This window comes from Rhipicephalus microplus, chromosome 3 (assembly GCF_043290135.1).
Source record: "Rhipicephalus microplus isolate Deutch F79 chromosome 3, USDA_Rmic, whole genome shotgun sequence".
Lineage (NCBI taxonomy): Eukaryota > Metazoa > Arthropoda > Arachnida > Ixodida > Ixodidae > Rhipicephalus > Rhipicephalus microplus.
The window spans coordinates 253,809,559-253,832,300 of NC_134702.1; the positions used below are offsets into that span (position 1 = coordinate 253,809,559).

At 45.7% G+C, this 22,742-nt stretch overlaps 1 protein-coding gene across 4 annotated transcripts in view; it reads right to left on the reverse strand.

The window, feature by feature from the left end:
- LOC119159444 (uncharacterized) overlaps positions 1-22,742 on the reverse strand; it is a 633,480-nt gene that overhangs the window by 332,094 nt on the left and 278,644 nt on the right. For all 4 annotated transcript variants that reach the window (XR_012894521.1, XM_075890909.1, XM_075890908.1 and 1 more), the window contains one exon: positions 5,690-5,765. Coding sequence is in view for 3 of the 4 variants with exons in the window: in XM_075890909.1 (XP_075747024.1) it covers positions 5,690-5,765 (76 nt within the window). In the remaining variant the exon portion in view is untranslated. The remainder of the gene's footprint in view (positions 1-5,689; positions 5,766-22,742) is intronic.

Here is a 22,742-nt window from a genome sequence, read left to right on the forward strand (position 1 = left end):
ATGCGGACTGTCGTCTTACAGCAAAAAAAATATTTTTAAATTTTACGTTTTACGGTATTTTTGCACAGTCATCGCTTATTCAATGTATCTCTTTTCAATTTCGCGTTATCAGTGAAACATCCGTCGATAGATCTCGCGAGCGAAGCGATCGCTCCTCATGAAACAGTCATTGCCATAACGCACGGTCCTTTAGACCAAACATGTGAATAACACCTTACGTACATGCTGTTAACTTATCTATCAGATAGGCTCTATTTCTAGTTGTTGCTTCAATTCAAGTCAGAAGTCTGAGGACGCTTATTCCAGATGCGAAACCAATATATTGCTACGTAGCTGACATATCAACGGTCAGGAGACGACAACGAAGAAGTGGTCTGTCCGTTGTGCGTGCTGTCCTCCACCTCAGTCGATGCAATACACATCACTGTCAATATATAATCTAAATTGACACGCCTGGTGTCAATTTTACGTAACAACTTTGTGGTGGAAGTGCTCGGTACTTCCCTCTTTTCATCACGAAGCTCCGCAACGGCGGGATCATCATAGGTCCAACCATATCACAGGGTGAACAACCATCGTCTTCACCACCTGCCCCTTCCTTGACATTTACATACGTCGTTCTGCATCCTGCTCATGATCCCGTTGTATTTCCCGGTCAGTATGGCGTTGACGTCGACAAATGGATCAACTGGTACGAACGGGTCAGCGCAAGCTATAGGTGGGACCCGACTCTTATGCTTGCCAATGTGTTTTTTATCCCGATGGCCCACTGCATTTGTGGTTCGAGACGCACGAAGTGGAGATTACAAGCTGGGACTTCTTTAAAGAGAAGATCCACGACCTTTTTGGCGACACTGTTGGACGGCAGATAGCAGCGCAGAATCAACTGGCAGCTCGTGCACACATGTCGACGGAGTCATACATCGTGTACTTTCACGGCGTTATCAACCTATGCCGCCAGATCGACGAGCACATGGGTGGGTCTGAGAAAGTGGCCCATGTGCTGAAAGGCATAGAAGACGACGCCTTTAATCTTCTAGTATACAACAACGTTGCCACCGTCAACGCCATCATTAAAATGTGCCGGTGGCTTGAAGAAGCCAAGAGCCGCCGTACTGAGCGATTCACCCGGCTGCCCAACACGGCTGGAACCTCATCGTGTGAAGCCGTCCTTCAGACCCCCACGTAAGACAACGTCACGCGCATAGTTCGTCGGGAAATCGAGGCCGCCTGTCTGGCTCCTCTTCAGCCATTCGTTTTCGCAGCACTAGCCTCTAACCTACAACAGCCATCAGTGGCGTTTATCCAAGCTGTGGTAGGGCAGGAGTTTGCGAACCTCAGCCTTCCATCAGCATGCTCTTGCCTCGCCATGAAGTCCCGTCTTACTGCTCAGGACACGCTGGCCTTTTATCTCCAACAACGCCCTTCCGTAACTTTTCGGGATGGCGAACACCCGACGACTGGCCTATTTGTTTTTCCTGCCACCAGCCTGGGCACGTTTCTCGCAATTACCGCCACGGTTTGCTAAACCAACCACGTCAGACATTCTCTACCGCTGCGCACATGCACCCTACGACCCCTCGGCGTTCGGCCGCTGCACCCTTCACTTTCTTTTCGTCGTCATATTACGAGCCTTCCGCTTACGCCCCTTTGCCCAGTCGCCACTACACTGACGCCCGCCCCTTCGTTCGGTCGCCGCAACTCCCACTCCCCGTCGCCGCTACGTCACCAATCCCGCTCTCCGCCACGTCGGAGCTTTTTCTCACCGAGCTTCTGTAGATCGCAGCAGGAAAACTAGATATTGCCGCTTATATAGGTGGAGCTGCAATGCCAATGACGGCCCGAAATTCTCTACTGACGCTTCCCACACCCCACAGCCTGCTTGAAGTACAAGTCGACCATGTTCCTGTGACCGCCCTCATTGACACAGGTGCGCACCTGTCTATTATGAGCGCTTCTCTACGCCGCCACTTGCAAAAGATTATGACGCCGTCTACGAATCGGAATGTGCACTGCTTGTGTCAGTATTGCCGGTCGTCGCGCCTTGGTTCTTTTTGCCGTGCTAGCCTGTTGCCTTCATGACCTCATACTTGACCTTGACGTCCTTTCGGTACACTCGGCCTTAATTGACTTTTCGTCTGGTACCCTCAGCCTCGATCTTCCAATTTTCGCCGTTTCCTCAGCAAAGCCGACCAGCCGCTTGAGCCTAACCGCTTTCGTTCACCAGCCACCTCGAGCTGTCACGCACGTCTCTTTGTCATCGGCCCCTCCTGTTACTGACGGTGATTATATTGTTACGCCAATTACTGACGTTCGGCTGACGCGCAGTGTTACTGTGCCCCATACCATCGCAACCATAGCGGATAACTGTGTGTTCCTTCCGCTCCTTAACTTTGGTTTCACCCCTCAAGTGTTGCCCTGCCAGATGTCTCTAGCCCAGTTAACTGCCATAACAGACGACGATGTGCGTGTTGTCGCTGTATCTGCCCCTCATCAAAGCGCACTCTCATGGTCACCCAGCTCAGACGATGCTATTTTTAGAAACAACTTTGAATCAGAACTTTCGCCTCACCAGGCTGACGCTTTCTGCCAGGTTTTGACCTCATACAGTGACACTTTTGACATCTGCGATTGTTCCTTTGGCCAGACTAAAATTGTCACCCACCATATCAACACTGGTGACATTGCGCCAATTCACCGTCGGCCGTACCACGTGTCAGCGTCCGAGCGAGAAGTGATTAAAAAACAAGTGGCGAAAATGCTTACGAAAAACGTTATCGAGCCATCGTCGAGCCCTCGGGCTTCTCCCGTTGTATTTGTAAAGAAGAAAGACGGCTTATGACGTTTTACACTGATTATCACACCTCAACGAAATTACAAAAAAGACGTGTACCCTCTACCACGCATTGAAGTTGTTCACTGAAGCATCATGAATTACCAACTAGCCAACCTTTCCATCCTATTGCATTGACGATGCCCTCGATTGCCTCTATGGCACCATCTCCTTTTCGACTCTCGACCTCCAATCTGGCTACTACCAAACTGCTGTAGATGACATGAAGCGAGAAAAGACTGCCCTCGTTACCCCTGACGGTCTCTACTAATTCCAGGTCATGCCCTTCAGTCTCTGCAACGTTCCAGTGACCTTCGAGAAAGGAATGGACACGCTCCTACAAGTATTTATATTGTCGACATGTTTGTGTTACCTGTACGGCGTGATTATTTTCTCACCTACCTTCGCGACCCACCTTGAACGCCTTTCCACCATTCTATCCATACTTCGACGGGCCAGTCCACAGCTCAATTCCTCCAAGTGCCACTTCAGTCTTCGTCAGATTAATGTGTTGGGTCACCTTGATGACGCTGCCGACGTACGACCAGACTCAGCGAAAGTACGCGCTGTAACAAATTTCCCAGTCCCACGTTTTTTCTATAATGTTACCAGTTTTGATGGCCTCTGCTCTTACTTTCGCTGGTTCGTGAAAAACTTTGCGGCACTCGCACTGCCACTCGCCGACCTTCTCAAACAAAACGTCCCATTTTGTTGGGGCCCGCTTCAAGCTGATGCCTTTTCTCAGCTAATCACCGCTATACCGACACCTATTCTTGCACATTTCAACCACGATAATCCTACAGAAGTGCGAAGAGACGCGAGTGGCCACAGAATTGGTGCAGTTTTGGCGCAAATTCGGCGGGACAACGGCTATGTAATTGCATATGCAAGCCATCTGCTTTCGAAGTCTGAACGCAATTAACAGAACAGGCTGCCTCGTCCTTGTCTGGGCAGTTTCAAAATTTTGTCCCTACCTGTATGGCCGCCCTTTTCGTGTCATCACAGATCATCACGCGCTGTGTTGGCCTTCTTCTCTGAAGGACCCCACTGGACGACTTGGCCGTTGGGCATTACGCCTACACGAGTATTCCTACTCGGTTGCTTACAAGTTTTGACTTCTCCATCTGGACGCCAATTGCTTATCCCGCTACCCTGTTGATCATCCCGACGAATAAGTCATCGAGCCTAGCCTCAATGCCATGTCAATGTCCCAGTTTGTTCAGAATGGTGATGAACAACATCGTGATGCCTCCGTGCGACAACTGATTGATCGTCTCGAATCTGCTTCGAACGACGCGTCGCGTCGCATGTACGTCGTCTTGAATGGCATGCTGTACTGTAGTAGCCTCCAGTCAGATGTCCCTGAGCTCCTTCTTGTAGTGTTGAAACATTTGCGTTCAACCGTGCTGTATGAGGTTCACAATGAACCAACTGTTGGTCATCTGGGTGTATCTCTGACGCACGATCGTGTGCGTCGCCGCTTCTTTTGGCACAGTCTCGCCCGGTCCGTTCGCTGTTACGTGTCCCCCTGCGATAAATGCTAACGTAGAAAGCGACCTACTGCGCCCCCGGCTGGACGTCTTCAACCAATTTCCATCCGAACCGAACATTTCTTCCGTTTTAGTATTGATATTCTTGGTCCTTTTCCCGAGTCGAAATCGGGCTACAAGTGGGTCGTCGTTCCTATAGACTACGCGACTAGGTATGCTATCACTCGAGTGCTCCCCACCAACACCGCTACTGACATTGCGGACTTTTCGCTCCACAATGTCATCCTACAACATGGCGCTCGTCACCCATTACTCATGAATTGCGGCCGTGCATTTTCGTCCCGAGTGATCGACGATCTTCTGCGCTCTTCCTCGACGCAGCACAACTTGACCTGTTCCTACCATCTCCAAACAAGCGGCCTTACCGAACGCCTAAATCGCACCCTCATGGACATGCTCGCGATGTATGTGTCCTCCGACCACCATAACTGTGACCTGGCGCTACCTCACGTGACCTTCGCGTACAATTCTCCGCGCACGACACTACTGGTTATTCACCCTTTTATTTGCTCTATAGCTGTGATCCGACGTTATCACTCGAAACCCTACTTCCAACCACTACAACGCCGTCAACTGAATATGCACGCAACGCTATTGCTCGTGCCGACCACGCACGCCAGATCGCCCGCTCTAGAATTTCGGCTTCGCAAGCCACCCAGAACGCCATACGACAGCCGGCATGTTGACGTTCGCTTCTCACTCAGTTCTATCGTTATCCTGTGGTGCCAAGTTCGTCGACTTGGCTTATCAGAGAAATCGTTCTCTCGCTTCATGGGTCCTTGCCGTATCATCTGCCAGGTAACCGACGTCACCTATGATACCATTTCTGCTTCTGAGACCACAAGCCTGCCTGCAACCTCACCAGTGATGTTTTGCACGTCAGCAGGCTTACAAGTCTTACAAACCTTACCACCTGCCTTGTGAAGACCGTAGTTTGTGCACCGAGATGGCGCTTTTACCGCCGGAGGGTAATGCTACATAACCGACATATCAGCGGTCAGAAGACGACAACGAGGAAGTGGTCTGTCCGTTGTGCGTGCTGTACTCCATCTTAGTCGATGCTATACGCATCAGTGTCAGTATAGATTCTAAATAGACATGCCTCGTGTAAATTTTACGTAACAATATTTTCAAAAACGTGTCATTTAGGGCTTCTCGAAGATCAATACTTCTATAGGCGCTTGTAGCCGTTTAGACACGTTTTCAAGAGGTTTTGTGTTTGGTGGGTACTTTTAGTTAGAATAGAGGAAATAGCTGCGGCTTCCCACAAGCCTTGTGCTCTGTGTATGTGATGCGCATTACTCACTGTGAGTGCCGGAATGAAGTGGACCACTTCGACGTTCCGGGACGTCATGAGGAGCTTCAACTTGAGGAAGTACACTCTGCACACAAGCATACATACAAAACAGCATATTTTTGGTGGCAACTAGAATATTTTTGGCGTTTGTCCAAAGTTGGAATGAATGAATGAATGAAAGAAAGGATCAATGAACAAATGAATGAATGAATTAATGAATAAACTTTATTTAAAGTCCGGCAGTTTTACCTGGCGAGGTGGGGGAAGAGGGGATTAATCCCTGTCACTTCCCACTCTCCGTCGATTATTATGGCGGTGCCTCAGATGACCGCTCGAAGTCCCTGGACCTCAGCGGCATCTTCAGCTTGCCGGATGGCCGAAAAAATGGAGCTATAAATTTTATTGCAATTTTCTTTTTTGGGACTCTGATGCATCCCAAGAGACGTGTCACCAACATATCTGATCACTGTGCATAATGAGTAGAACACGTGCTCCAAGAGGGACAAGTTTTGCAGAGGTGAAAGTTTTCAGCATTATATGTGGCTTTCGTAATGGTGTGTTTGAAGTTTCGAAAGTATTAAAAATCGAAAATTAGCCAAATAGAAATTACATTAAAGAGGGAGAAATTCTCAAAAAGGCTGGATATGGTGGTGTGGAATGCGCTTATCTATCATGTTTCTGCTGACCACGATGCGTAAACACTACACATATTTCGGTCTTGAAGCGTGAACCTGTGGGATCTTCAGTGGAGGAATTTGTAAAGGAGTAGCACAAAAAGACGGAGAGACTGATTAGAATACATATTACCTAATTAACACAGTATACACAAGAAAAAATTATAGCTTGCAATTCGCAATACGATTGAATATGAAGTTTCAGCATCTTCGAAACGCCACTTTTCGCAGGCATGTAATCTACGAGAGTTCAAACTCTTGATGCTACGCACACATACGTTTTCAAGCGAACGTTTTTACTTGTCACAGATGTCTGTGGCAGTAGGGTCAGCATCATACACAATAATATTGAAGCCAGCCAGTGTACAGAAATGCAAAATTTGGAGGTTTACTGTTCACATGCGTATAATTAGGTGGTGTTTTTTTTATGATTGTTCTATCCGTCGTAGGTTACGAGCCGCTTCTGATAAGGCGATATGTTTTTCTCGGGGAAAATTGTCATTTCAAGCTGCGGCACATCAATGTTACCTAGTTATGAACTTTTGTAAACTGCCCGAGAGGATGAAAACGCAAGCGAGAATACAATCAGAACAACCTCATCACGAACTGCCAACTGTTTTTCTAGAAAGCAATGAACAGGTAAGCAACAAAGAAACAGGACACGCGACCATCTGAGTATTGCATGTGCTGGCAAATTGGTAACATTCCTGATTAGGACTGCAGTGGAAGATAGTGGCCAAATGCCCACCGCAAAACGTGGTCCCAACCTCGCTGAGGTTTGCGCATGTGAAAAATCAAACAGCGAAAAAAAGACTAACAAAAAAGCCGGTTATGGCATATTGATTGATTTTTGGAGTTTAACGTCCCAAGAGCAACATAAAATTTAAGAGACGCCCTAGTGGTGGGCTCTGGAAATTTCGGCCAATTCGGTTCTTTAACGTGCACCCAAATTCAAGCACATGGGCGTACAGCCTTTTTGCCTCCGTCGAAAATGCAGCCGCCGCAGTCGGATTCAATTCCGCAAACTGTAGGTCAGCAGTCACGGTTGTAACATAATCAATAAACAGACAAAGGTAAAAAGATGATGACGTAACATCGCTGGATGGAAACACAAGACATTAAACTATGCGTTCTCCTTCTGAACAAGGTGGAGACTCCGCTTTTTTGCACGCCATAATGGTTCAAACGTACTTGTTCACTGCCATTGCTGGCATGCAGAGGGATTGCTTTCAGCAAAGTGCGCAATAGTTTTGATCACTTTTTTCTTTCTGGTGGTAAGACATGCACGTTTAATATCGGTAACACATATGTCAGACACTAATTATTACACACGGGTCATTTATTGGTGAAATTAAGCCATTAGAGCGTACTTATGTTTCTATCACTGGTTGCGTACGCTCTCATGCTATTGCGTCTGATCTATTAAATCAACGAGTGCCAAAATTCACATGACGTGACAAGAGCACGGAGAAAACATCAATCTTTGCTCACAACATGAAAATCATGACATGTCTTTTATATATGACATGACATGTGTGACATGCTCGAGGAGGTGCTACAGTCGTTTGACAAACTTTATGCATACCAACATTGACGTTGCATCATGAGAGGATGAGGAAAATATTGGCGCATTCAAGGTATGTTATCGCGCAGTTTCACTGCCGGTAATTTTCAGCGCAAAGGTACCTGCAGCGTTCGAGAAGCTTCGGAACTGCTTGGAATAGGTGAACGTAAAAAGCAGGCTCTTCCTTGAGCAAGGTTCGAACTGCCATAGATCATTTCGCTAAGTTTAAGTGCACTTCGCGAGCATTACGGATTGTTTTGGAACCTGCCTGGCCGCTATCAATTGCGCTGGAATATCTGACGGCATGTGTATAAATGCAGACGCGCTTCGCCACTTGCCTGTTGATCGACGGCTGAAGCTCAGTTCCCCCTATCAGTGCCAAAGTCTTGCTGTAATCTGACTTTCTTTTTACGTGGCCACAGGTTTGGCCAAATACAATATAATCATTAACCAACTGTCTGCTCTCTTTGTCGATGTTTCGCGATCCGTGTAACGCACGCCTCCCTCCGACCATCAGCCAAGTACACGTCGTGAAGAGGGCACCGGGGCCGACCACGACCAGCAAGTCAGCCGTAGGCAACAAGGTCTGCCACAGGAGTACTGGCCGTTAACCGACAAGACTCGAACAATGACCATGGCGACGACTGCAGCAACAATTACAGCCGCTGCGCCACCACCTGAGGCGATCTTGATGCAGCCACTCATCAGGTCATCTAGTAAAGACCCGGAGACCTGGCTGGAGACATACGACCATGTCGGCACCTTGAACTACTGGGGCCTCAAAGATAAACTACGCAACGTGTACTTCTACCTCGGATACGCCGGGAAGACGTGGTTTGAGAAATACGAATTGACGCTACGAACCCGGGATTTCTTTCGGACGACGTTCTTCAGAACCTTCACGAGCGTCGCTCACAAGAAAAAGGCTGCCGCCTTGCTCAAGAAACGGGTGCAGCTTCCTAATGAAAACTTGACTACCTTCGTCGAACAGACTAACCAGCTGTTTTGTCAAGCCAACCTTGCCATGGCTGTGGAGAAGAAGCTCCGGTTTCTGATGCGAGGGGTCAAGCCACAGCTGTTTGCGGAACCTGCCCGGAACCCGCCCAAAATGGTCAACAAACTTCTTACTGAAGCCACGACTTTAGAGAAGGCGCTTGATATGCGGACAACGCAGTACAACCACCGCGCATCATTTCTGAAGCCTTCAGCACCAACGACTTGCGTGAGACCATTCGATCAATCGAACGGGAGAAGCTGCGCGAGCTGCTTCCTTCACCGTAGCCTCACGTTCATCCAGTTATCGTCATTGTTCGCGAAGAAATTGGCGAGTCACTTGGAGTCCCCGAAGCACCACAGCCTGAAGCGAAAGCTATGAGCTACGTCACTGCAGTGCGCCGTAACGCCCACTTAAGGACACTGCCGGGCCACAGTTTCTCCGTCAGGCACTGCCGCCACCACCACCGACGCCATACCACCCACCTGCCGGCCAGCGCTACGCTCCCAGGAGGACGGAAGTCAGGCGCGCCCCTGATCATCGCCTACTCTGCTACCACTGCGGTGAAGCCGGGCACACAAATAGCCCCTTCTTGTAGGCCCAGATGATAATACTTGGTTACACAACAGACGCGCCGCGTCCACATCGTAGCGAAAGACCACGCTACATTGCCGACTATCTCGCCAGAGAGCAGAGGACACTCCAGGGATCTTCTTGTTCCCCCTCACCTGGCTTCTACATATCACCGCATCATCGGCAGTACAATGGCCCAAACCGGGGCGGTCTCCTAGCCATTACTCATAAAATTAACCACAGCAACCAATGGAGGTGCGCTTGCTTGCTGTACGATACTCTGCCAAAGATCCTCCACCGCCTACGATAACGCCGCGATAAAGCCTCAAGAACCCGCCGCAACATGTACGTGGCCCTCATGGCGAAACTTCGTGAGCTGAAGACGACTTGACGACCCAACGTCAAAACAGCGGTACAAATCCTTGTAGCCGTGATCCGAAGCCGTGACCCCAACTCCAACGCGAGGAGACGCACTAGCGACCTTGACATCTTCATCTACGGCCACAGCGTCGCAGCTATCGTCGACACTGGAGCCGACTATTCCATCATCAGTGGGACCTTCACCACGAAGTTGAAGAAAGTTAGGGCAACTTGGGAAGGCCCTGAAATCCGCACAGCTAAAGGTCACTTTGTTACGCAAGCGGGAACCCGCACTCTCAGAGACACCATTAACCACAAAATATATCCAGCAAGTTTCGTCCTACTACAGAATTGCTTGAGAGGTGTCACCTCAGTATGGACTTCTTAAGCCTCTATGGTGTCGGCATCAACCTGAGAATAAAGTAGATAACACTATCCACTGAAAAAGCACTGCCGCCACACACGCCGTCAGGAAGGCACGCCTTGAATGTGCTAACAGGCCACATAACCATTTCTCCTTGCTCCAGCGTCAGCATTTCTATCGGCACTCCAGAATCAAGACGTGCTAGGCGTCGTTGAAGCTGACCAGCACGTGTTGATCAACAGCGAAATTGGCGTCGCCAGAGGAATACCCGAGCTGTGAGGAGGGAACCCATGGGTGTTGCTCGCAAACTTTAGCAACGAGTACAAACAGGTGAGCATAGGCATGATGGTTGTTTACATCGAAGAGATACTGGAAGCCAGCAACGCTTTAGCCCGCACCTACTTCGCCAAATCTAATCCGACGACTGAAACCCTTCAACCAGCTTTCGAGATTAAACCGAGCCTTGTGACGCATAAACAATAACAGCTCCGAAACCTACTCCTGTAATTGTTCTACTTCTTGTTCACCTATTGGCGGATACCCACAGGGGGATTGGTCATGACTTGATTGGTTTTATAAAATATTATGGAGCTTTAGAGTAATGCAGGTTGTATATTATATATAATACAGTCGACCTAAAAAATTGTGGTACTCCATCTAATGCCTACATTTTTATAAATGAAGAAAATTTTCTTCATGAGTTAGAGCGCAACTCTCAATTTTTACACGTATTTAACGTTGTAGACACGTTAAATTAATGATACATCATAATTCGTCAATCTAAGAGTTTCAATATTACAGCCTTTGACAGCCACACGTACTCTCGCAATGGAGAACCCAGAAAAGATGGCTCCAAAAGACAAAAGGACCGACACAGTTAAATTCATACAATACCACGTAAACGTATTTGTAAAAGAGTTTTTGGTATTGTAGCAAACCACTTGCAGGTCAAAAAGAAATCTATTGTTTCCAGTTCCCCACAGAGCGCGCACTGTAGCGACGGAGGCTGAGCAGATCTTTGTTTGCAGAAATTCATTCGGTACCCGGCAGCGCAGCTTTGCGGTAGCTGCCTCTAGGGTACAAGTTTGGCACAAGGCTCTTCGCCAGGGATGTATTAAATGGTGATTTTCAGTAGTGCTTGTCAGAGATGTGCCTCCGGAGACTTCCATAAGCGCACGCCTGGGGAATCGAGCAGCAATCACATAAGCGGATGTTGGAAAGTACGGTAAAATCAGTCCTCTCAATCATGACTTAGTTAAGGAATGCTTCATTTTATTTAGGAACGAGCCTTTATGTCCAGGAGCCAAAATATTTGGACGTTTTTTAAGTTCGCAGGGACTAGTGCACGGAACGCCTTTGATAGTTGAGCTTCAGAACTAACAGAAAGTGCCACACAGAGAGATAAAAAATTTGTTATTATAACAGCTGATGTAACTGCCGTGTCCAACTTTCATATTGCGAGCACTACTGTCAGAAATTTAGCTTCAAAAACGGTATAAAATTGGTAGTCGAAGGAAATGAGCCAAATCTGAATTCGGGCTTAAGATACCATCCCCTGACTTTTCATTACGTTGTGATGCGTCTGTTGCAATAACCACATTTTTTTGTAATACTGCGCTGATGACCTTGTAGTAAACCATCTAGCATATTATGGGCAAGTAATTTGGTGGCTTTAGAAAAAAATATCGTCAAATTGAATTTTCACAAGGTATGAAATAACGCAAGTCGGCAGGGTATCGCATATACGTATGTTGAGAGGTTTCAGTGAATTTTGTACTAATATAATTTGGGGGTCTGTTATCGCGGCCACCTAGCACCAAAACTTATTCCGGTGAGGAAATGAAGGCTATTTCTGATTTTCGTATTGGTGACTCAAATTCTCAACAATGTGTGAACAGTCATCAGGCAAATTCTATAGGAGGCAGAAGGGACCCTTGATTCAAGATACAAAACACCGTTAGCAACTGTTTTTGGCAGGCCAAGCCATTAGCGCAAAGCTTCTCTTCCGGAAAGAGTGAGAGGCCGTGACTTGTAAGGTGGAACTCCAGAAAAAAGTACACAACTAAATTCCAAAATCGAGTGAACGTGCATACGTCATATTGTTACTGTTGTGTCTTTTTTATACCTATCCGGTATCTGCTTAGCCTACGTAATAGGCCAATTACCCTTGCACCTTTTGCGGCAATATTTTCAATGTAAGGTCACCAGTTAAGCGATGTTTGATAAATTACTAGAAGGTATTTAGGAGATTCCATTTGTGGTATATCCTGATATTGATAACACAGGGAGATGTTCACGGGGTATCCCAGTGGGAAAACAAGAACGGCACATTTACTCGGATTAAGTAGAAAGCAATTGCTATTGATCCCGCTCTCCAAGATATTAAGTTCTTTTATAGGTGTTAATATGGGGTGTGAATATTATCTCCCATTGCGAAAAACGCGATATTGTTTGCCTAAACATAAGTTATGTCCTGTTGATGTGTAGTGGGGCTAAAAAGTACATTGAATAGCACCGGGGAAAGCAGTGAAACTTTCGGTACTCCTGTTGTTTGTGTGAGAGTGTATGGGGAAAATCCATCTTGAAAACAATAAAATTTCCTGTCTGTGAGGAAATTGTGAACCCATGCTAATATGTATAATGAAAAATAAAGGTAATCTAACCGCTCTACCAAAATACAGTGCTCCTCGGTATCATAAGCCTTAGGGATGTCTAAGTTAACTAAAGCTGCATATTTTTCAAATAGCGAAGCTATTTGAAGCCGACTTTTTTTTAATCAACATGGGCATTTCATACTAAAGAACCAGCCCTGAAGTCATTTCGACAAGGGCTTAGAATTAACCTCTCGGTAATCAGTTTATTATTGATAATTCTCTCCACCAATTTCCCTAGATTTGATGTCAGTGCGATTAGCCATGTGTTACCCAACACGCAAGCTAAATTTTGACAGTTAAGCAATATATTTAGGCAAGTTTTCATTCTGCCGGTATGCTTGCGTTCTCCTAACAAATATTTCACAATTTTTAGCCGGAAATTAGGTGATTTCTGGAGTGAAAACTTGAACAGAGAATATCTAATTCCATCTGGCCCTGGAGCTGCAGGTTAGCATAACGCTGTATGACTCAATTCGTATAAGGAAACTTGTGAAAATTCATGCGATTTTGCCAGAATGGGGCTAATTGCCGACAGATTAGCAGTGAAGTGTCGTTCTAAACCTCGCGCTATGTCTTCTATAGAGGCGTTCATTTCTTGCGGCGTCAAGACACATGAATCTAATGTTAAAGGCGTTCGCTGTACTTTTCTTTACTTGAGATAGTCGAACAAAGCACGCTTATTTTTTATTTGGAAATGTAATAGTAATGTCTACTCTGATATTTGTTTTTCCCGTTGCCAACTGTGTGCCTAAATATGCCAGCAAGGTGTTGATCGTCTTTCCAGTTTGTTGACCATTGATTATGAAGAGGTTTTTTCCAAGCGGATTTTCGTCTTCTATAATCGTCCGTACACTCATCGTTCTACCAACGAAAATAGGATTGTTTATTCTCTGGAGTATCAAAGGCAGAATTTTTCCTAGATCCCTCCAGTATTGAGCCAATCATAGATTCAATCTTCTTACTACTAGCATTTTGAAGTTTAGAAATTGCAGACGCTGGCAGGATTAAACTTTGCTATGGTAGACATATGTGCGTTTTGCCTCATCTAAAATTATTATTGGACAAGTAATATCAAAAACCATAAGAAGATTGTCGTTGTTAGCAGCCGAGTCAACAACAGCCAATGACACAACCTCGATTTCATTGGAGCAAAACGTTAAATCTGATACTCAGCAAGTCTGATATCGGACCAATGTTACATGGCCTTTATTTAGACAAGAAAGGTTCTGGTTAATTATCCATTCCCACAGTCGCCTACCACAAGAATTTGTCTTTAGACCCCAAACAAATGATGTGAATTAAAGTCTCCTGTGAGCATAATTTCCTCTACACATGCTGCCAAAACCTTGTCAAGGTAACTGATACTTTGCACACTAGATGCGAAATAACAATTTATAATTAAAAATGCGTGGTATTTGGGAGACACAAATCTAATGCTACAATATCACATTCCGAGTCTAACATTCTGAAGGCAATTTTCACCCTGCGGCATAATTTACCTGGTACAATGTTCATTAATCAACTCCACGTGTTTGGCAATTTAATCAAAAAGAGAAAAAACCTGCACGATAAAAATTTTGTCTTGTGTAAGCCAACTTTCTTGGAAAATTATAGTATCAAAATTACTTTGATTGCAAAAGTAATGTAAATCAGCTGAGGCTGAGAATATAGAAGGGCAGTTCCACTGTAGTACCTTAAACTGAAGAATGATGTTAAGCGCAGCACAGAGACGCATGCAGAGCCCTTCTTGGCATCTTTGCGCGAAATGACTGATTCGTTCCTTTTAGTTTTCGCCTTGAGATCGGCGTAGATAGGGGGTATGGTACGTTTATGAGTTCGAATATTGAGTTCCATATCAGTTAAAGCACGTGTGCTCGGCTGAGGTGTATGTCGCTCCAGGTACACCTGTGACCCTGACTGCCTAACCTTGCCTGCAGATGTAGAAAGTTGTCCAACACTAGAGTGTGTAGCTGAGTAGCATCGCTGGTAGTGTCTGATACTGCAGGTTCTGTACTAGTCCGTACTACTTGCACAATCTGATTAGAAAAAACTTCCACCTATCAGTTAGAAAAGTTTGATCTGTGCTTATGTATAACCTTAGTCACTGCCTTTTTCACAGCAGTTTCAATAGCCTGCGATACATTTGAATCTATACTGAAAGTGTAGCGCGCTGCATTGCAAAATATCCAAAATGCCTGTCTTTAACCATGTCAATGGCTTCCCTTCAAGAAAAATGGCGGCTGGTAATATTATCTAGGATTTGAACCTCCTGAAAACAAGCTAAATGATCAGAGTTGTCAGCGCAGTGAGTCCCTCTAGAGAGACAACACTTTTCTGCTGTTCCAGTACATGCGCTTGAAGAATGACTCTCTCCACAAATGCCGCAACGAAGGTTAGGCGTGGGTCCTCCCGCACTATCACCATATCTCCAGGAGTTCTTGGATGTAATCGAACGAAAAGTGATGGGCTCTACGCGAAAAATCATTAGCCATAAGCTTATTTCTGACGGACATGTGCCCACAAATATCGCGATGACGCATTTTGTCGGAACCCTCTCATTGTTGACCTGGTGATTACATTGCTAAATGAAAATGACGACTGTTCCAGAGACTGTTCCCTAATGTGACTATATGCAGTAACTCAGACGGCTAGGCACTTTTATTTCACTCTATGTGCTGCTTTTTACGCGGGTCTTCGTTTTCCTAAATGTTGGCTAGGATGGCGTGGTGGCATTTGTGGTTGATTCGCTTCACCTGCGTCCCAGATCCGCCATCTTATGACCGCTATAGTGCAGGATGACGCAGGACACATGCTCATGACAGACCCACTACACTATATAAAATGAATGCTTTGCTTATCGGCTCCGGTGAAGAAAGCAACACCACAACGAAATTGTCTTCTAACGTGCCACTCTTCGTGTAATGTGGTGATCATTTTGTGATGATCTCTATACCGTAGTTTTGCTGTGTCCACAAAGATCGCCTTGCTCTAAATTTGAGTGTATTTTGGTGGTAATATAGCTGTTGAGCATCTCGGGCAACATCAAAGAGAATCCCAGGCTTATGACAGAACAAACGTAGAAGAAAATGCTACAAAACCAGAAAGAGGTACCTTCAACTTTATTACTAATAAACAAAACACACAAACAACATGTTAGAAACGTCTGACTTCTTAGCACAATGCTAGTATGGCTTTATGGAATTATACTATTGATATATAACATATACATATATGCAGTAAATGGAGTTATGCATTATACTTACCCAACTACCGGTGATTCAATATAAGCATAAATCGTCAGAAGGTCAGAGGTACAGGTGAACTTGCAAAAAAAGATTTGTTGTATTGAAAGCAAACTTCAAGCCATGGATGAACTTGGGTGACCAAAAAAAATGTTTCAAAGTCTAGTGATGAAACGCTGAGTCTGGAAAACTGAGTAGATGTCCTATAAATAAACGAGTGCGGTGCAATAACTTGATACTTAGGGGCGTGCCGGAAAATAACAACGAAGATGAAGAAATACTATTCTGAAAATTCACTATGAGATAGTTCAAGCAGTTGAGGGGGTGGAAATAACTTTTATCGAAAGACTTCATTGGCTTGGGAGGTGGTTGGTTGATAGGATCCGCCCAATTTACTTGAGTGAGGTGGATCAAAGAGCAAAAACGAGAATTCTGGATACATGATCGAGACTTAAGGTGATGGCTTATGGGAGATGAAGTACAGTATTGGAGAGGATTTTTTAAAGAATGTCTCAGAAATAGGAAAACGTTGTGGAACTAAAAGTAAAAAAAGTTTCCTACGTCTGGAACGAAGAAAGTAGTGAAAGGTACAAGTGTAGCACTGAACCGAAAACAGTCAACGTCTGATGAACAGCGCGTATGTCGATTTTTCAAAATCTTTCATGTAAATGCGAAAAGCATGTTGAGTAAGAAAGTTTCAGTACAGACACTATGTTATTATAGCATGACTAGTACCTTATGGTAATTGCAGAGATATCGCTTAGTAGTGATATATCAGATGCCGAAATTATTATCCCGGGTTCAAGCATAGTTCGACAAGACCAATCAAGAAGAAGGGGAAGTGTTGTCATTGTGATTAATCAAGGTATAATAATCACGGTCATAGCAGTCTCAAGTGCCGTCGACACAGTTCTTATCAAGGTAATGTTAAGCAATCACAGCGATTTTCTTGGGCGGGGGCTCGGCTATACAGAGCTCTAACAAGACGCAGGAGGAAATTACTTATTTGCGTAACTTCACCAGTTCTAAATTTGAACCTGGTGACAATATGCTGTTGTTGGGTCACTTCAATCTTCCCTATATCGACTGTAATAGGCACCTTTGCCTTGTGAAACTGATGTGACTCAGAGTGAGAATTTCTTAGAGCTAATATTTTGCTATAACAAGTACAATTCTCTTACAAGTTGTAAATGATCATAGGCGGATATGCGCAGAAAAGTCCTCCATACTAAATAATTTCTGTTTGTCGAAGTCCATGAACTACCTTTCTAAAAGGTGCAGTAGTTTGTGGTGGTATGGCTGACCGCAGCATGGTTATAATATGTCATAAATTATATCCACACTACTTTAAAAAGAACTACCAAAACACGTATTGAATTTTCATGCCGCAGATTAGGTTAGTATATCAGATGATCTGGAACATTCGTTTGGTGAGCTTGCCTCATTGTAAAAGCCCAAGACAGATACGGACAGTTCATGGGAACACGTTGCTTCTGTGGTGGATATTCAATTGGAGTGTTTCATTCTTAGGTCAATTAAAAAGGTGAAGCTGAAAACGCCATGGATTAATAGAGAAATGTTGGATAGAAAAAATATAGAAAAAAAGGCAGGCATGTTCCAGAAACTCAAGCATGGACATAAATGTCCCGCGTGAAATGAAAAAAAAAGGTCCCAATAGAGTTGTTTTAGAGTAGAAGCTTAATATTTATAACGCCACAGAGCGAAAAAATTTTACCAGTGCACCTGCTGAGTTTTGGCGATACGTTGACCCACAGCGCAAACCTTATTCTCCAAACAATGTCAGGTTATGGAGAAGCGGACAGAAAGTTTCAAAAACTTTTTCTCCAGTTATCAATCTTGACGATGGAACGTTGCCTGTCATGCCTGTTTTCCCTGACCGTTCCTGTGCTAGCAATACTGAGATTTGAGAGGAAGGCATCCTAAACCTTCTTAGTTACGAATTGTTATTAGGAAAAAGTGCAGGTACAGATGGTGTTCCAAATCAGCTTTTATAGTGGTACGCATAGTGGGTAGCCAGATATTTGGCAATAATATTTCTGTCGTCGATTACTTCTTTACACTCTCCTGAAGCTTCGAAGCAAGACAAAGTTGTACCCATTCACAATGATGGTATTTCGACCGACGTAGGCACTCACAGGCCTGTTGCTTTTTTTAGGGGGGGGGGGCGTTATAAGCTGTTGAAGTATGCTGTTAGTTCGAATTATATCAAAACGCATAATTTATTATTTGCAGCACAGCATCGACTCCGCAAGGGTATCCCGACCATTATGTAACTTGTAAAAACAGTAGATACTACTTCTTTAACAATGAACAGCCGTGGACAGATGGATCTCACTTTCCTAGATTTATTCATCATTTGATAAGCTATCCATTCCTCGCAAATTAGTTCAAATTTCATGCCTACTTTGTAAAGTTCCATATAACTCACTAGTTCGAATGTTGATTTTATCGTAGGAAATAATATGTTGCAATGGGTGGATAAAAGTCCAGTCCTCTGCCATTAGTCTCGAGATAACAACAGCGCATTTACTAGCGCCTCCGCTGTTTCTAATACTTGTTATTGTTGTCACATTGTGTACAAGTGTTCCACTTCACCTATTTCTGGAAGACTGTCTATTTTGTATACTGTCAATGGACGGTCGAACAAAATCGCAGGATGTCTTACAAAAAACTACGACTGGACCAGCCAATGGCAGATGACACTGAAGCCAGCTCATCAGTTCATTCTTAGATGTACACAATTGAAAACATTGAATGAAAGAAATTGCAGCAACACAAGTACCTTATTCGGCGACAGAGGCGTGTGCCAACTCTTTCGCGAGTGGAGTGGGAGGCAAACGCCCACCTTTCTCGTTAACCAGATATATATATATATATATATATATATATATATATATATATATATATATATATATATATATATATATATATATAGTCCAGTAGATCCTCCGTGAGCGGTCACAACGTGGTTTATTTCAACGTTTCGGCCTAGAGTCTGGCCTTCATCAGGATATATATATATATCTCAGTGGTTAGTGCATCGAACGCGTTATTCGATGGTCGTAGGTTCGATTCTTGCTCCCGGCTGGTTATTTTTTCTTTTTTCACCCACTTTTCTTTCTTCTTATTTACATTCCAGTGGTTCTAATAACTTCCCCTATACATTCCATGGCATTACTGTCTGTTAGATCTCTTTATTAGTGCCTCAAAACACGGAAAAACGAGCCCTTAGGTATACACTTCTTTCCTTATATATATATATATATATATATATATATATATATATATATATATATATATATATATATATATATATATATATATATATATATATATATATTGTGAGCATTATTTATGCGTCCCATCTTTTCATCTGTACATACTCATCATCACCAGTCAAGTTTAGGTTGTGGGGCTCATACTCGAGTCAATAAAGGAGAGTCTTGAGTGTACTCGACGCCATCTTACAAGTGGTGGAGAGTGCTGCCCGGTTCCTGCGTCCTCTCGCGTTCTCGGACACCCCAGCGTCTTCTAGAATACATCCCTGGAGCTCCGTTCAGGCCGCCGCTTAAACGACCTGGGTCCGGTAATGTCGCAAGCCGCCCAGTCCAGCGTGCCAGCTTCGCCACCGCTCCCACCGCCAAGAAACCCTTCTCACCTGGTCACCAGGCCTCAAAAGGATCCTCCGCTGTTCGCAGGACTTCCGGGTGAAGACGTTGAAGACTGGCTCGAGGAGTATGACCGCGTGAGTGTTATCAACAACTGGGATGAGCCTGCAAAACTCACCCACGTGGCATTCTACTTGAGCGGCGTCGCAAAGACGTGGTTTTTCAACCACGCCACAGATTTTCCGACATGGCCCGCCTTTACACGTCAGCTCCGCCAAATTTTTGCCAACCCGTCAGTGCGCTCGGATATCGCCAAAAAGAGGCTTGGTGCACGTGTTCAACGCCCTGGCGAGTCTTACACTTCTTACATCGAAGATGTTCTCGCCCTTTGCCGCCGCATCGACAACGATATGGCGGAAAACGACCGTGTGCGCCACCTGCTAAAAGGAATTGCGACTGTCGCTTTTAACGCGCTTGTGGTGCAAAATCCCCAAACCGTAGCCGATGTTGTCGCTACCTGTCAGCGCCTTGAGGAGCTTCAGACCACTCGGGTACAACCTGATATGTCTGATCTGAGCTCAAGTCATGATACAACAGAGCTGCGTGCACTGATCCGCAGTATCATCCGCGAGGAACTTTATGCACAGGCTTCACCTCGCCACCTTGACATTCGAATGACGCCACCTGCTACTAGTTTACGTGACGTCGTGAGGGAGGAACTGGCCTTGATTACTAGTACACCAGCTCCGAGTTCACATCCCATGCCCAGTTATGCTCACGTTGCTGCAACGACGCCTGCGCCCCACCAGAGCCTGGCCTCGATGACTGTCACACCTGTCCAGACCTCATATCCTGTGGCCATGCCAACGTATGCTCAGGTTGCTGCTAGGACACCTGCACCCCAGCAAAGCCCAATGCAGCTACCAGCGCCCGAAGTGCATGGTTCGCTCAACTCACTCGCACCGCGACCATCTTCCCAGCCTTACAACGCCTGGCGCAGTTCGCGACCGACTTGCTTCTATTGCGGCATCCGTGGTCATATTTCAAGGTTTTGCCGACGCCGTCAGCAAGACGAACGACGAAGCTACGATAACCTTGAACGGGACAACTTCTACGCGACTGGCCCACCCTATCGTCGGCTGTATCCCAACAGCACACGTCGGTCGCCGTCTCCGCAGAACTTTGACCCAGTTGGCAGTTCCCGGTTCTCACGTCGTCGCTCACCTTCACCGATGCGGCGTTCCTCTTCTCCTCTCCGACCTTCTACTTCAATTCCCGACCGCCAACTGGAAAACTGAACAGTGCAGCTTCGGGAGGGAAAGCTGCATCTTTCGAACTGCGTCAAACTCCTCCGGACCGCCCATCGAATGTTTTATTGGTGTATGTTGAAGGTATACAGACAGAGGCACTGGTGGACACAGGCGCATCACTTTCCGTAATTCGTGCACACTTTTGTACCCGCTTGAAGAAAGTTAGGACGCCCTACGATGGTCCTCCCCTTCGTTGCGCAGATGGAGTCCCTATTCAGCCTTCAAGTGTTTGCACAGTCCGCGTTTTCATAGATGGCATCCTTCACCACATTCAGTTTCTTGTACTACCTTTGTGCACTCACACAGTAATTTTGGGATGGGACTTCCTTTCTTCGGCATCAGCTTTCATATCGTGTCGTCAGCGAGTCATTCAAATGTCAGCTACTGAGAGTTCATCGGATGTCGATCCATACAGCTTCCGTTTCGTTGCTGCCACTGATTGTTTCATTTCGCCAGGAGATGAACAACTTCTAACGATCGCTTCGGATACTATAGTTAATGGTGACGTGTTCATAGCTCCATCAGTTCGCTCCAAACCTGCAGGGCTTACCATAGCACCCGGCCTTGTGCGGTTTAACGACGGTAAAGCATTGATCACCGCCTTGAATCCAACTTCTTCGCCAGTCATGCTCCCCCAGGGCACTGCTGTGAGCTGCTTCGCTGACAGTGAGCCCTTTTCGCTGGTTCCCCTTCACGCAGACTCACCGCCTTTGTCTGCTACTGCTGATATCAAGGCTACCACTGTTACCTTAAATGACACCATAAGTCCTCACCTCACTGCCGAGCAAAAGAGAGACCTCTTAGACCTTCTCCAAAAGCACAGCCTTTCGTTTGATGTACATTGCAAAGTTCTGGGCCGCACCTCCGTTGCAGAGCACAGCATCGAAACCGAAGGCAGCTCCATTGTACGCCGCCGCCCATACCGTCTCTCTTCGGCAGAACGGCAAATCATTGAGGAAAACGTCGCCGACATGCTCAAACGGGATATTATTCGACCTTCATCCAGCTCCTGGTCGTCTCCTGTGGTGTTGGTCCGGAAAAAGGATGGCTCTGTCCGCTTTTGTGTTGATTACAGAGCGCTCAATAAGATCACGAAAAAAGACGTATATCCGTTGCCACGCATAGATGATGCCCTGGACTCCCTACAAGGCGCAGAATATTTCTCCAGCCTCGACCTCCGATGCGGGTATTGGCAAATACCTATGCGCGAAACAGACAAGGAGAAAACAGCGTTTGCGACGCCTGACGGACTTTACGAGTTTAACGTCATGCCCTTTGGCTTATGCAACGCTCCAGCAACATTCGAGCGCATGATAGATACCGTCTTACGTGGTCTCAAATGGAAAACCTGTTTATGTTATTTAGACGACATCGTCATTTATTCATCTACTTTTTCTCAGCACCTTAAGCGATTGGACGAAGTTCTAACGTGCATTTCGAACGCTGGCCTACAGCTCAATACAAAAAAGTGCCACTTCGCCAGCACAAGCATCAAAGTATTGGGTCACCTTGTGAGCAAAGACGGCGTTCGACCCGACCCCGACAAGGTTGCTGCCGTAGTTAGTTTTCCATGTCCGCGCAATCAAAAACAATTGCGAAGTTTCATGGGCCTGGCGTCTTACTTCCGCCGCTTCATCCGTCACTTTGCTGCCATTGCCGGGCCGTTACACAAGCTTCTGACGTCAGGGACGGATTTCA